This window comes from Helicoverpa zea, chromosome 25 (genome assembly GCF_022581195.2).
Source record: "Helicoverpa zea isolate HzStark_Cry1AcR chromosome 25, ilHelZeax1.1, whole genome shotgun sequence".
Taxonomy (NCBI): Eukaryota; Metazoa; Arthropoda; class Insecta; order Lepidoptera; family Noctuidae; genus Helicoverpa; species Helicoverpa zea.
The window spans coordinates 5710763-5726059 of NC_061476.1; the positions used below are offsets into that span (position 1 = coordinate 5710763).

General features: G+C 39.1%; 1 protein-coding gene across 1 annotated transcript in view; it reads left to right on the plus strand.

Annotated features, from left to right (window-relative positions):
* Positions 1-14919, plus strand: part of LOC124642608 — a 35919-nt gene extending 21000 nt beyond the window's left edge. The window contains exons 8-21 of the mRNA XM_047181110.1: positions 316-502; positions 886-995; positions 1357-1552; positions 2044-2216; positions 2613-2776; positions 3389-3538; positions 3947-4119; positions 4555-5157; positions 8768-8879; positions 9215-9347; positions 9869-10023; positions 10345-11234; positions 11791-12048; positions 12458-14919. Of these exons, the coding sequence (XP_047037066.1) occupies positions 316-502; positions 886-995; positions 1357-1552; positions 2044-2216; positions 2613-2776; positions 3389-3538; positions 3947-4119; positions 4555-5157; positions 8768-8879; positions 9215-9347; positions 9869-10023; positions 10345-11234; positions 11791-12048; positions 12458-12494 (3341 nt within the window). The 3' untranslated portion in view covers positions 12495-14919. The remainder of the gene's footprint in view (positions 1-315; positions 503-885; positions 996-1356; positions 1553-2043; positions 2217-2612; positions 2777-3388; positions 3539-3946; positions 4120-4554; positions 5158-8767; positions 8880-9214; positions 9348-9868; positions 10024-10344; positions 11235-11790; positions 12049-12457) is intronic.
* The last annotated feature ends 378 nt before the right edge of the window (positions 14920-15297 follow it).

Sequence of the window (15297 nt, forward strand, 5' to 3'; positions counted from 1 at the left end):
CCCGCACACGTCGAAATGCTTTAACTGTCTCTTCATTTCACAAAATGTGTTTTAGGTAGCACATAATTCACATGTATAAATACATAAATCATTTTGTAAATTACATGTCAGTTAAAACATTTCGTCATTAATTTAACACTTTTTCGAAATTGTGAAATATATACCGTGTGACGACAGAAATAGCGTGCATAGCAAGTGGTGAAAGGCGGGCGTTTTGAGGGCTGTCTTTTGTTTTTGACGTTCCAAAAGTGCTCATTTATCAGCCTAATTTGAATAAAAAATTTTGAGTTTATTAAAATTGTTTTTGTGTGGCAGTCGTAAACTGCTCTCCGCTAGTGTCCTGCGCGTCTGGAGCGGCGGAGGGCGGCGCGGCTGCGGGCGACGCGTGCGGGGAGCGAGCGCGGCCGCCCCGCATGGCGGGCGCGGGGCAGCCCGCGGTGCCCGCACTCAGCTTCCCCGCGCATGTCGCTGCTTTACATGCTGATGGCGATATTGGGTTTAGGTAAGAAGGATACTGTATTAAGTTTTTATTAACACTAACATATGTTTTAACTTTTTTAAATATTTAATCAAAATAAAACTATATTACTATATTTTATATATTTTAAGCAAAACTATATTAAAAAAAATATACAAAATAGATAGCCACTGACACCGATTTAATTATAAGTCTTATTTATTATAGGTCACTGACTATGTAAATAAAGTAAAATGACGAAATTGTGTGATTGACTTTGAAAATCTTGATACTTGCACTTATAGAAGTAGTGAAAATATTATGTGCTAAGTCATTTGAACCGATACAACCATAATGGAATTTTTAATAAAGTTTTGGTTTGTAAGTAGGTGTAATTTTGATAACAATCATGTTTTATTTTCTTACAGCAAAGAGTATGAGATCGTAGTAGCGAAGTCAGCAGCATTGGGTCACACTAGTCATCACAGCCACAGACCAGAAAATAGACTGAAAAATAGATACTTGAACATCACAGCATGTAAGTAAAATCGTGACATATTTTTAAATTATTTCTATGATTCAGGTCATACTTTGCTTACCAGTTCCATTTTAAGATTTTTTTTTGCAATCCTATTGACGGCTATACGAGATATTATTTTGGAGTCCTATGTATGTTATATGGAATACATAGATTTTTTCTGAGCCGAGTTAAAAATCTTTTACTCCTCAAGTGACATCTTGGCCATAGTATAGTTTATCGGGATAAGGAGAATATATCACCCGCGGGAAACATCTAGTGTCTAATATATCTGTTTGTAAACGAATCGACAAAATAAATATTAGCTGAATTAGTTGATTATTTTATCCAGATAATTATTGAATATCAATTTGTTCCCCAGACGACCACTCCCGCGTCTGCGTGTCTGCGGGCGGTCGCTGCGGCGCGGCGGGCTGCGTGGGCGCCGGCGCCGCGCCCGCCCGCGGCGCCTGCGACTACGTCAACGCCAACTTCATCGACGGCATGCTGCCGCAGCTGCAGCCGCATCACGTAGCCAGGATACGCAGGAAGCTGGAGAGGAGGAATAGACCCCACAGGTATGTTCACTTGGCTAGAAAATCACCAGAGTGTGTACCTGTACTGTGAGTTTGAAAGTTAACGTTCAGGATGAAATTACATAGCATATGGAAATGTTTATTTAATAAAGCTGTCATCGTCTTTTGGTCGTATCTACTACTTTTACTACTTAATAAATTTAGTAACATAGTACTTACTAACTAATTCAACTTGATACTTAGTAAACGAGTTATGATAACGTATCAAGAGACCTAACTAACAAAACTCGGAATCGGCACTCTGAAGTCGAATAGAATATGTATTACCATCTCCATGATTATTCTTAGCAGGAATTTCTTGTCCGGCTTGGTTTGTTGGATGGCCAATGTCTGTTGTCAGATAACTCTTTTTTTGGAAAGACTAGACAACTAATGCTTAATTTTATCTCAATTTACAAAGCTGATCTAGTTTCATACACCTTAGTAAATACAACATGTAAATATAACATACAATCTCACCATTCCTTTCACAGACAATCATCAGTAAAACCAACGAAACCCCCGCCCAATCTCGCAGAAGGCATAGAGTCTGCCTTCCTGAACATCGAGTTCTCCGGCATCGTGGAGTCTGACGAACAGAACTCGGATTCTGACAGCGACAGGAGCGATTCTGACTCCGATCTCGACGACGTGTATGTTGATATCGGTGAGTGAAAGTGAAAGTATCAAGATAGGTTGAGGTATATACTTCAGTTTTGTGAGTATAAAATGTATGCCAACTGCGGAAATTTGATGTTTTTAACATATTTGTGGATGTCAGTTTGGTAAGAATATCATAAAAGTATTAGAGAAAACTATACAGCGTGTGACCAGTAGAATTTGTCTTTTTCTACAATTCGATGGACCACCTTTTTACTCTTGCATTGCTCCAAGACAGAGCTAGACAGTCGTCTTCCATTTTTTCACAATTTTGTTCATATACGTAATCGCTTAACTAGCGGCAATTCGCTCTTTATTTGTTATAATTTTAGTTTAGCCTACTAGCTTTGTAGTTACTAGGCTATAGAAATGTCGTGTTACTAAATGCTCGTTTGTCTCGCAGAGGGCGTACCAACCCGCGTGAAACTAGAATGGCTAGTGTGGCGACGACGGTACATCGCGACCCAGGGCCCCACGCCGGCAACACTGGACGCCTTCTGGCGCATGATATGGCAACATCGAGTGCATACTGTGGTCATGATCACTAACCTCGTCGAGAGGGGACGGGTATGTATTCAAATGTGATAAATAATTATTAAAAAAAAAATGGCGACGTTACATAGCCATGCTGGCAACACCGGACGCCTTCTGGCGCATGATATGGCAACACCGATTGCACACCGTCGTTATGATCACTAACCTCGACGAGAGGGGACGGGTATGTATTTAATTATAAGATGTTTTGCGAGTTAAAGGGATGAAAGCTGTTAGTAAATAATCAATTGTAGAAGTGGGGGAAAAGATCGCGCTTTTATATTTTCTTCTACTTTTTTTGGGTATTTAACACTATTTAATAAAATAATTTTGCAAAACGCCGATGAATAAAGCGCTCCAATTGATCAAATTATCCTCGCGTTTGCTTTCACTTAAATTATTTCTACGTATATAACAGTGTCCAGGCCGATTGTCGGTTACAGCGGCGGTTCTCATATAAGGAGATCAGCCAGCTGCGCAAGACATTATAGTTCCTCTTAGTCCGATGGCACATCAATCCGACACCACCGGAGAGTTCTGTACATATACAATAGGCAAGATGATTATCGTCATGTTGCTTGCTTATCGAACGATATACCTGCGTATAATGACTCCAAAAATATTAATATTTATTTTGTTTTACAGCGTAAATGCGACATGTACTGGCCGGCGGGCGGCGCGGGCAGCTCGGCGGAGTTCGGCGGCGTCCGCGTCACGTTGTTACACGAGGACGTCCGCGCCGCCTACACCGTGCGGCACATGCGGGTGCACTACTGCACCACTGACCCTGATAGAGTAAGAAATAGACGGCCTTTCATTGTCAAGGTCTTGAAAAAGGGATTGTCGCTGGGACCTACTTCCAAGCACCCAAATTGTTAACCGACTCCAAAAAGGAGGAAGTTATCAATTTGTCGGAATCTTGCTTTTACGTACCATCAAGTAGAATTCTGTTTTATTGGGAAGTGGGAGCGTCAACACCGTCCTGAACGTGCTAAGCCATAAATTGGACAGCCCCCTTCTGGGCCACTAGGTTCAAGCACAAATGCATGTTACTCAAGGCTTCAGTGGGCAGTGTATACCTAAATTGAATTGAATAGAATTATGATTTTGGTTTTAACTCATTGTTGGTACTCACACATTTAACAGGTCATCATCCCATAAACTACATAAAATTCCTCATTTAATTTTACTTCTTTCTTCCAGGGAAGTACACCAAGCAGCGGCGACAGTTCCAGCAGTGGTACAGACGGCAGGACAGTGGTACAGTACCACTACACCGTGTGGCCGGACCACGGTACGCCGCGCCACCCCCTCGCTGTGCTACCCTTCGTGAAGGCGGCCGGGAAACATTCCTCTACCGTGCTGGTGCATTGCAGGTAAGCTTCACATTGTGGTGACAGCTCGAGCAGTGGTACAGACGGCAGGACAGTGGTACGGTACCACTACCCCAGCTCTCCACCAATATTTGGCTTTCCGGGATTTTTTTGTTATTTAAAATGTTTATATTGGCCGGGCTAAAGGTTAAGCAGCGCCTGGAGTGGTCGCGATGAGCGACCGTCATAACATGACCTGTTCCTCCGTGTCTTGGAAGGGACGTTAAATTGGTGGGTCCTGGCTGTCATTTGAATATCATTGGCGGTCGTCACGGAAAGTCCGGAAATTTTGAGGCTTTTTTTATATTTTAGTATGTTATATGTATTACATCTAAGAATACTGTTTACTAATTGCAGTCATTACAAGAACTCATTTATTTAAGTATCATCTGCAAATGCACCTCAACATCCCAATCTAAACTACTCTTTCCTTCGCAGCGCCGGCGTCGGCCGAACAGGCACATACATAGTACTAGACGCCCAATTAAACCAGCTAAAACTGACCGGCACTCTCTCACCCCTGGGCTTCCTCTGCCGCGCCCGAACCCAACGCAACCACCTCGTCCAAACCGAGGAACAATACGTCTTCGTACACGACGCTCTACTAGAACACGTTCGCTCCGGAGACACAGAAGTAGAATTCCCTAAAGCACGACAATATTTAGCCAAACTGCTCGAACCAATCTCCGATGAAGAACTAGCCGTTTTAGACCTAAACCCCCCTAAACATAAAAGTACCAACGACTTATCAAATGGCGTTGAAAATGGCGAAACTTCAAGCATTAAATCCAGTCAAAATCCTAGCGAAAAAGAAGTACTGGAAAATGGAAGTCAGATGTCTATAAAGACCGATGATTTGAACAGTGAACAGAGTAAATCGGTTAAGGATTCCGAAGGTACGGATGAGCCTAAAGAGGGAATGGTCAATGGGGAGGAAAATGAAGGGGTGTATGATCTAGCGCCGAGGTCCACTGACACGTATAGCAAGAAGATGCAGGCGTATAATAATATGACTGATACAGAGAAGGAGGAATTGAGAAGGTAACTATATATTCATGTTTTTCTGTATACTTATGGCCTTACTACAAAAACTTAAACGGCGGTTTTACACCTGTCTAAAAAAATTGTGGCTCCAAAATGAACCTTATTTCAACGTCATAATTTGACATTTTTTTAGACAAGGCTTAAACTGACGTTAAAAAGTTTTTGTGGTAAGACGGATAGGGTTTAATGCTTTCACACTAGTGGGTTTTCTGCTCGAGTTTTCCTTGTGGATTTAACGATCGCTGTCGCACGTATTACAAACAATGAACAATTACTGTTTTGAACCACGCGCCGGATTTTTGCTGCGCGGAATATACAGGGTTACTGGTAAGTAGACCGCATCCTTTCAGGAGGTGATAGTATAGGTCAATACGGACAAATTTGACCCTGGGATACACTAGGCAAAAGTTAACCCGTTTCAAGATAATCGAATTTCAAGATCAGTCGTCTAGGTACACGTATAAATTTTCATTATCAGTCAAAAGTCTCGTTTTTGTGGATTTTTGTGTGTTTTTGGATAGAAGATGAATCATTTCATAATAACAAACCATAAAACTGTACAAATCACAGAGGAAATTATAGTGAACAGCAATTACTTTTTTAGTAGATATTTTCTCAAAAATATTACTCTTAATTTTTTTGTGCAGAATACTTAAAAAACATCTACATTTATCTAGCTATCCAAAAAGCCACAAAACACACAAAAATCCGCAAAAACGAGACTTTTAACTAGTAATAAAAATGTATACGTGTACCTAGACGACTTGTAAAGAAAAGATCTTAAAATTCGATTATCTTGAAACGGGTTAACTTTTGCCCAGTGTATCCCAGGGTCAAATTTGTCCGTATTGACCTATACTATCACCTCCTGAAAGGATGCGGTCTACTTACCAGTAACCCTGTATATGTCACCGTAAGATTACAAACATCGTTGGATTACAATCTATCTCGAGATATTGTAAACTGTCGAATTATTGTGAACCGTAACATCTGATTACAATTTAACGTATTATTTTTCGCTATATTATAATCTATCAATGTAAAGCGGTCAAATTGTCAACTGGCGTAGAACGGAATGCATCTTGCGCCGTGATTGGTAGAACGTAATGTGCCCCCGCCGCTCCCGCCATTTTGTTTGTTTATTTCGTTTGTTGTCGATTGTGTAAACAACTGTGTTTTCGTGATTATAAATTGATTTCCTGTTGAAAATAACTTATATCTTTAGAATTAGTTATATAAAAGTATACGGGAACTCCATGGGAACAGAACGGCTGGTCGTGATTGGTCGATCTTACAAAAAGACTGACCAATCAGGGAGAGCTTTCGGACAGTTGACAATTTGACAATTTCTCATCGATAGATTATAATATAGCGAAAAATAATGCGTTAAATTGCTATCAGATGTTACGGTTCACAATAATTCGACAGTTTACAATCTCTCGAGATAGATTGTAATCTAACGATGTTTGTAATCTTACGGTGACATATACATCAACAAAAAAAAAAACCGAGAGGAAAATCTGCCAGTGTGAAAGTGCTGTAAGAAATTATATCAGTAATGCCTCTTTTCAATCATCGACAAAGTTATTTAAGGTATTAAGTTTGATCGGCCACAACTTTTGCTATTTCTATTTTACGTTTAATTACACTATAGTTCGGCCGCTCAGAGAATGCGTTTCTGACACATCGCGATTGAACTGACGACGTAACTTTGTAATGGCGTTGCAGTACGATAAAAATATTTTTGCTGGTTGTTTATCGTTTTAACAATTGTTGAGCATTAAAACAACATTATTATATCAATAATAATCAATGAATGTTGTAATTTTGTGCCAAACTGAGTGTCAAATAACTTGGTAAACAATATTTTTCTAAATCTATACTGCGCTATTACAAGGTTATGTCAGCGCTTTATATTTGTAGTGCTGTGCTAAAAATAACAGGCAAGTATCGTAATCTGTTCTGGTTGATGGTTCTTATACAGTTATACTTATAATATAAAATAATACTTTTTGTTTTTCTTTTTAAGAATTTGAAAATAATGGACTATAGGATAACTTTTATGAAATATAAAAATAAAAGTATGATCAAACTGAACGCGCGAAAGAAAGTAGCATTTTTATATTTAGGTTGAAATTGGTAACCCCAAATGGCATCATGGGCCGTCATTTTGTGACGCTAAATAGTCGTTTGTTGTCGTTTCGTGCGCTAAGACTAAGTGCCCTGCCTCATTAGGACGCCAATGACGACGTCGCCGGCTACGTATCCAAGCAGTTAGTATTGAAATGTATGGAACGTCGCAACGTCGCCAAATTGGAGGCGTGGCCACGAGCTACAGTTCCCTATGTGGCTTCTGGCTACCGTGGCAACTTGGCGACGCGACGTGGCCACAGTAGCCACTATAATGTACACGGTAAAGCGCACCTCCCTCACACAGTCGCCAATGTGGTCGCCAATTAGCTTGCAATTTCTTGAGCGACGACGTAAACAATTGACTGTCGAGACGCCATGGCCACTCGACTTGGCGACATTTGGATGCCAGAAGTAGCCAGACCTGTGCCGCTTGCGACGTCGCCATGGCGTCCCAGTGAGGTAGAGCTCTAAAAACCTGATTTTGGAAGGTTTTGACCGAGATATCAGGATTGATTCTGTTATTGATAATACCTAATATAATTATACACGTAGGCGAAGATGATGATGAAGACACCACCTCCTCAAGCGAATCGGAGTCTGATTAATATTCTGTACGCACATTCAATTCAATGTACTTACTTTATTGCATAGAAATACAGATTGTAACTTTGTAACAAAGAATAAATAAAACGATTTTATTATATGAATATTACCTTTTTTTGGTTTCCACTTAAATAACTAAAATATAAATTTTAAATGATTCCGCCAATTTAAAACGAAAATAATCTTAAAATAATGCGGCGGTTTATTTTGGGGGAACGGTAACGAACTCAGTGTTATGTTGTGCCCATCACTAGTCCTGACTAACTGATAGGTGTCAGGAACGCATTCTCTGAACGGCCGAACTATAGTCAACAGCATTTTCGTATCCAAGGTGAAACATATAAATTTTTGCTGATTATCTATCACAGAATCGAAGTCTAGAACACAGGACTGCTCTGGCAGTTCTAGTTTTGGAGAAAAACCAATCTGAAAATGTCTAAAAACGCCTTTTTAACGATATTTAAAGCCATTTTTCTACAGACACTATTTTTTTTCGTATTTTCTAATTAAAGAATCATTTAGTACTGCTCTTCTCAATTCAAATCCAGTTTACTTTACATCATTACGAGTTTTCTTTCTCAAGATATACCATTTTACATTTACGGTGTATTTTGTACATACTAAAATGTCAATTAGTAATGTAGGGAAAATCGTACGACGTAGCTGAAAAAAAATATCACGAGAATGGAACCTTGGATTTTCACCTCATTCCATTTCATTTTTTCACCTTGGATACAATAAAAAGGGAAAATTTTGTAGACTAGTGTTACATAAACAGTTACGCTCGTACATATTTACTTTAGTTACGAGATATAATAAAGTCCTATATTTTCTTTTATGCAAACATCATTGAACTATGTTTGTTTTTCAGAGCGAATCGTGCAGAGAATTACGCGTTGTTAGAGCGCATGCGCTCTCTAGCGAACAGACATCACACGTACCAGGGGCCGCCGCCCGTCAATTTGCTTGAGAAACAGTTTCTGGTGAGTAAAAAGTTATTATTTAAAGTTAATATTTTAGCTGATAAATGATGTACAGTTGTATGTAAGAGCTCGAGCTGTTTAGTGAGTATTTTGAGGACAATATTTAGATAATATAAATATTGTTAGGTTTTTATGCCAGTTTTATTAAAAGCTTGACAAAGAAATTAGTTACAATATTGATGATATTTAGACGTCCACAACCTAGGGTGTGGAAAATAAAAAAAGAAAAAAAATATTAATATAAATTGTATTTTTTTGTATGCGATTTGAATCGTACATACACAGTACATATAAAATAAAATGTTTAGCCATAAATCCATAACCTTTCCCTTCAGCTAATAACCCGTTCGTGCGTGGAAGCCAGCGTGTGTGCGCGGGCGCCGCACAACGCGGACAAGAACCGCCCCGGCGGCATCCTGCCCTCCGACTCCGCACGCGTCATGCTGGTGCCCAAGCCGGGGGTCGAAGGTATGTGCCATAGAACCTCACTACATAGGCATTGGCATCGAATCATGGAGATGTCACAAATATCCTAAGAAACTAGCGACGCCAAAATGCGGGGGACGAGGAACGTTACTATCTGCGGCCTCATACGTCTTTTTTTAAACCAATCAATTACATTAATTTTTAATAGGTTATCAAACATTTTGGTGAAGGGAAGGTATTTATTTCAAGAGAATAGGCAGTTTAAGCGCTTTCAAACAAGCAAATTTTCCGCGCGGCGACGCTCGTTTTATGTCCGTGTTCGTAACAGCATGAGCGTAAACAAAGGACTACGGTTTGAGCAATGATGTCTATATATGCCGCGCGTAAGTCGTACCGAGCGTATATACCTGTAACAAAAATTTGCCTGTCAGAAAGCGCTCATACAAGTTTGAGGATTCAATATTTCGATTCTCCCATTTGTTTTGGATTTAAAACAAAGCGACAAACTTTCTTGAATGTTTTATTTTCAGTCATAAATCTCACACATTTAAATGCACACACAGGTAGCGAATACGTGAACGCATCATGGGTATGCGGTAGGCGGCGCGTCAGAGAATATGCGGTCGCCCAACACCCGGCCACCGGCGCCGACCTGTGGCGTCTACTATGGGACCATACGGCGCAGCTGGTGCTACTTCTCTCAGACACCACCGACCCGGTAACATACCGCCATGCTTACTACCTCTTCATTTATTCTATATATCTATTGCTTTGCTTACTAGATAGGAACTTGACATAACTTGTATGGGCCTTTCTTTATGGGAAATCATCAATTGACCCGCCCCGCAGTGGGTTAGCAGCGAGAGGGAGTGTCAGACTCTTACTGACTAAACCCATCATGTTCCTTCTGAAGCACTTTATGCACCAGGGCCGCGGTACAATCCCGCAGCCCCGAGACCGGCGCCACAGTGTCTAAAACTGACAACAAACTTAAGCAAAATATTTTTACCAAAAATAACAATTCAAAATTTCTTAACAGGAATGTGAAATATTCTGGCCGACGGAAGAAGAGAAAGAACTGTTCGTCGCCAACTTCAGAGCTAGTTTCGTTTCAAAAGAAACATACGTGGCTCATCGGAAAGTTGACAGGAAGACCTCTGCTGAATCTCCCGTCGAACCTGAGACGAATGGATACAGGAGGCAAGAGAGTAGCGACTGTGCTGATGATGAGCGACTGATACCAGAGAACGGGTCACCAGTAGCTGATACCGAACCAGCTTACCGCTTCGACAGAACTGAATTAAGGCTTGAACGCCTCAGCGCCGGCAACAGAGACCTATCAGCCAGAAAATCAATAGCAAACGGCGACCTATTCTCCTCTTTATCAGAAAAGAAAAACGGCCCCAAATCACCGCGGTCACCCTCAAAAATGTCCCTCAAAAACTTTAAACTAAGCTCCCCAACTAAGTTCAAGTTCCCCGACTGGGGGAACAGGACTGCCGGGTCGCCTCCCGACACGGCACCACCTCCCCCACCCGTCGCCCCCGCGCTTTCCGTCGAAGAGGAAGCAGAACTCCGTCGCCCTTGTTATTATTTCGAGAGAGTGGATAAAATACCTGAAGATATACCGTTGGACAGAGTGATAGAAGTTACAAATGTCAGTGTGCATTCTTTACAAGATGACTATCAGTTAAGTGTTAAGTTTATTAAGTGCAGTCGGTGGTTGGACGGTGAGACTACTGATTACGTTCAGGGTAGGCCGGATGATAATGAGTTTGTGAAGGCAGTGAGGCATGCAGCCAGTGAAAGTGAACGGGAGCAAGCGATAGACAGGCTTATAGAGCCTTATAAGGACTCGTTTGCACTGGTCGAGTATGTTGCCGGATGTCAGATGGAGTATAAGAATGGACCGGTCGTTGTTGTTGATAAGTGAGTATAGTAATTTCCTTTTTTATAAAAATTACTTATAACATATGTCATATTGGAAGAAATGTTTGATTGCAATTCACTTGTATTACATATAGACTGTATATCTATAAGAAAGTATGACACAAGTGTCTGCTTCGTTGCTTCCTTGGGTTCGATTCTCGAGTTGGAATCGCGTGCGTTTTAAATATGTAGAACTTGGTGATTGATATACCCGCACTTGGTGATTGATGTACCCGCGCATTGGAGAGCAAGACAGTCGGTCTTGCTTGTTATCTCTTACCATTAGTGTGAGTTTGACATCAACCCATCGGGTTATGAGAGTGGGGGAGTTCAAAGTGAATCTTTGAATACAAGCGTTTGTGCTGCGTAGCTCCATAAAGGAGAGCAGTCTGAACGTCATTATTATTAATTTTTTATCTCTCTATTGTCGGTCTCTCATGTCTGAGAATCGTGGTCAACACTAGGGTTGCATTTGGAGTGGATTATTTGCCTCCACCAGTTTCGATCCATCGCGTCTTTATAATACAAAAGACTAAATACTTCCTATCTACCCTAGATACGGCGGCTGGAAAGCCATGAACTTCTGCACCATGTCAGCGGCCTGCGGCGGGGCCCGGGCTGCCGCTGCCCACGACCCTGGCCTGGCCTACCGCGCCGCCCACGACGAGCGAGCCTCGATATACTGCTGGGCGGCGCTGGGTGCTCATGCGCGGACGGCGCCGGCCGACGCGAGGGCGCATCACCATGCTGCGCTGTTGGCGGCGTATTGTGCGCTAGCGGCGTATGGTCAGCTGCTCACTAATACTAATCATAGGTGAGTGGTCAAGTTGTTGCTGTGTTGGTAAATAACTGTGCCATTATGAAAGCAGCATTATTAAGAAGCGGTGTACTACAGTTTCACTGCCGTCCCCAGAGAACTAAACTCACTTCTCAGATAAAAAATCATTTATTTAAAGTAGGCTGAAAATGAGCATTTCTAGAAGATCAAGATTACAAAAGACAGCACCCAAAAATGCTCACCCTTCATCACTTGTAGAAGAAATAAATGGTTGAACAAACCATCGCTAGAGTAGACTTGACACCCAGAGAAAATATAGCGTCCCAACTACGAAAGCCATTCAGAGCCTATTTCAGAGCCTTTATGATAAAAACAAAACAAATGTTTCCTCTTTCTTATATTAGTATATAATTAAAGATGAATAAAGATAATTTCGTTCCGACAGGTATCCACAAGAAACGCCCGAACAAGAATCTCGGTAATACCATTTCACATGTAAGTAAATAAATACTCAGCGCGTTGTGTGTTCGTCTGTGCCTACCCCGCCGAATCATCGTAAACTCGTGAAGCCTACACGATGAAACTTTCACCAGGATAGGCCAGTGAAAACAGTGTGAAAGTCTACGATACACAGCCTTTTTCTGCAAGAATATAGTGTATATAAAAGGCGTCTGAAAATTCAATAGCTAAGACTTTCTGAAGATCAGTGTTACCTATACAGTGTCAGATAACAAAAATATGGTGAAAATAAAAGGTTTCCGATCATACCATAGCTAAGACTTCTAAGTGTTACTCAGTGTCAGATAAACAATTTTGGTGTTTCTAAAGCTTCTCCGAAAACATAAAAGCATGGTTAGCGTGACAGAAAAGATATAACATTTTGTATAATGTTGCATCATCTCTTTTCATCACAACATAAGACAAAAGCATGCTTTTTGTTAGAAAGTAAGAAAAGAAAACAGCGTGATTTTAAAGTTTATATCGGGTGCGTCGTTCATAATCACATTAAATGAAATCGTTAATATACTGGTTAATATATGTCGATTAACACAAAGATAAAAGAAAAATACGTAAAAATAAAAAAATGTTATTTTCAAACAAAGTAAATGGAATAAAAATGTGCAAAAATTAGAACACCATATAAAAGTCAGTCATCACAAACAACTGAAATTCTCCCTTGAAAACTGACAGCTGTCAACTGATGAAAACATACGATATTCCTAACTTTATCTCTGCTTTACACATGATGTTGTAAATTATAAAAACGAAAAATGACTCTTGTGGCTAAACCACTGAATGGATTAGGTAATTCTTTTTACAATTCGTCATAGAATATCATAAAGTATATGCGATATGATGTGATTGTGAACGACACACCCGATATTTATGACTGAATTTTATATCAAACTTCATATGTAAATAAAGGGTGACTGGTAAAAAGAGACATATACTTTAATATGTGATTCTACTCATTCTATTCATGATGATTACATACAACTTTTTTTATATTCTCATTAGTTAAATCACAATAGCAAAACAATCAAACAAGAAGTTCAAAGTTTGATACGGCTATTTATTTGTGACGGGTAATTTGTATTACCAGTAATTGGTATTAAAAGGTAATATTAATAACCAGTCAATTGGTAATTAGTATTACTAGTCACCCTATACCTGAGCCAGTTTCTCTTAGTGAATTTGACAGAAAATCCTTTTTATAGAATACTTGAGAAATGTGAATGTATTTTACAGTTTAATCGCTAAATGAATGTTTCTTGATATGTAAATTATGACGAACAAAAGTGAATCTTTTATTAATCAACTTACGGGCTAGTCTTGATATTTAAAATAGACCATTTGTATTAAGTTATGGCGGGTAGGGATACATTAATTATTTTGTATTGATTTTCAAGATTTACATGTTTCTAATCACCACAGTTCTTCGTCCTCAATCAAAGATAAAATAATAAATTGATTAACTTTTTATTTTAAATTTGTGTTTACATACAAAAACAGTAATTCGTTCCTGAGTGAATGAAATAAAGTTAAAAGTCATGATAAATTTATCCATCCGCCATGGCTTAAACCTGAAGTTATTTCAACACAGTGATACAAAACAACAGTTAATCAATTCTATACAAAAAACGAAACAAAATCGTAAACTATGTAAAAAATACAAAAATTATAAATAGTATTAGAGTAGAAAACATTATAATCGTATTTTAATAAATTATACTCAACATTGGTGCGTCGAAATTCCTATATATGTTATAGATTTTTTTTTTGTATAAAATTGACTAACTGCGCGGAAGCAATAAATGACGTCACATAGGGTTGTTTACTGCGTGCAACGTAAAGTATCGACTATCGATAAGTTATGGGGATTACAAACGTAATGCTTTTCTTATGAAATAAGCTGTGGTTGTGTACTCAGATATTAGTGAAGGATTCTATCGATATTTCTAGCCAGTTTTTGTATGTCGGCCATGCTTTTTAGGTCTTGGTTGGGTTCAATTAAAATTTCAAGTCAACTAAACAGAAAGTGCATGGAAATTGTGCTATTGTAGTAATTGAATTTGATACGCTACTTATTTTGGCAAGTCCGAATTTATCCCATTGGCTGAGCATTAGACATTTTTTATAATTATCTACTGTATAGCCAAATGGGGCTAACTTCAGATTTTTTAAGATCCGTGGTGCGTCGTAGTGGTCATGCTAAGTAAGTAAAAGTGAAAAGTATCCGAAAATCAATATTAACGCTGTAATGTTTTCAATATGAGTATAGAGGGCCAAAATTAGAATCCGTATACCAGTATAAATTCCTTGATCAAGGATAACTTAACTAGAGTCAGAAATGTTATCAAATATACAAAAAAAAAAAAAAAAAAACAGTCAAAATATGGTTTATTACATCACAAAAAATATCTTCGATTTGCCTACTTTAAAACATGACTTCAAATCATTTTGAAACATTTCTGATCTTCTATGAATGCCACAAACAATGTTTTAATAGCCATTATTTTTTAAAACTTAGTCGCAGTGCAATAGATGTGTTACGCATTTAAAATATATATACATATTTTTAAATATTATTATTTTTTTCTAGCAAAGTATTAATCGTCTATGAAGATATTTGTCAATGTCTGTGTTTTATTTTTTAATTAAATTATATACATATAAATAGAGATGTATCGTGAATAGGTGTATAATTGTCGGGTCGACGAGTTTCTGCGGCATATATTTTTTTAGCTAACTGTACTGTACGAAAAGTAGTACAATTCGGGTGTA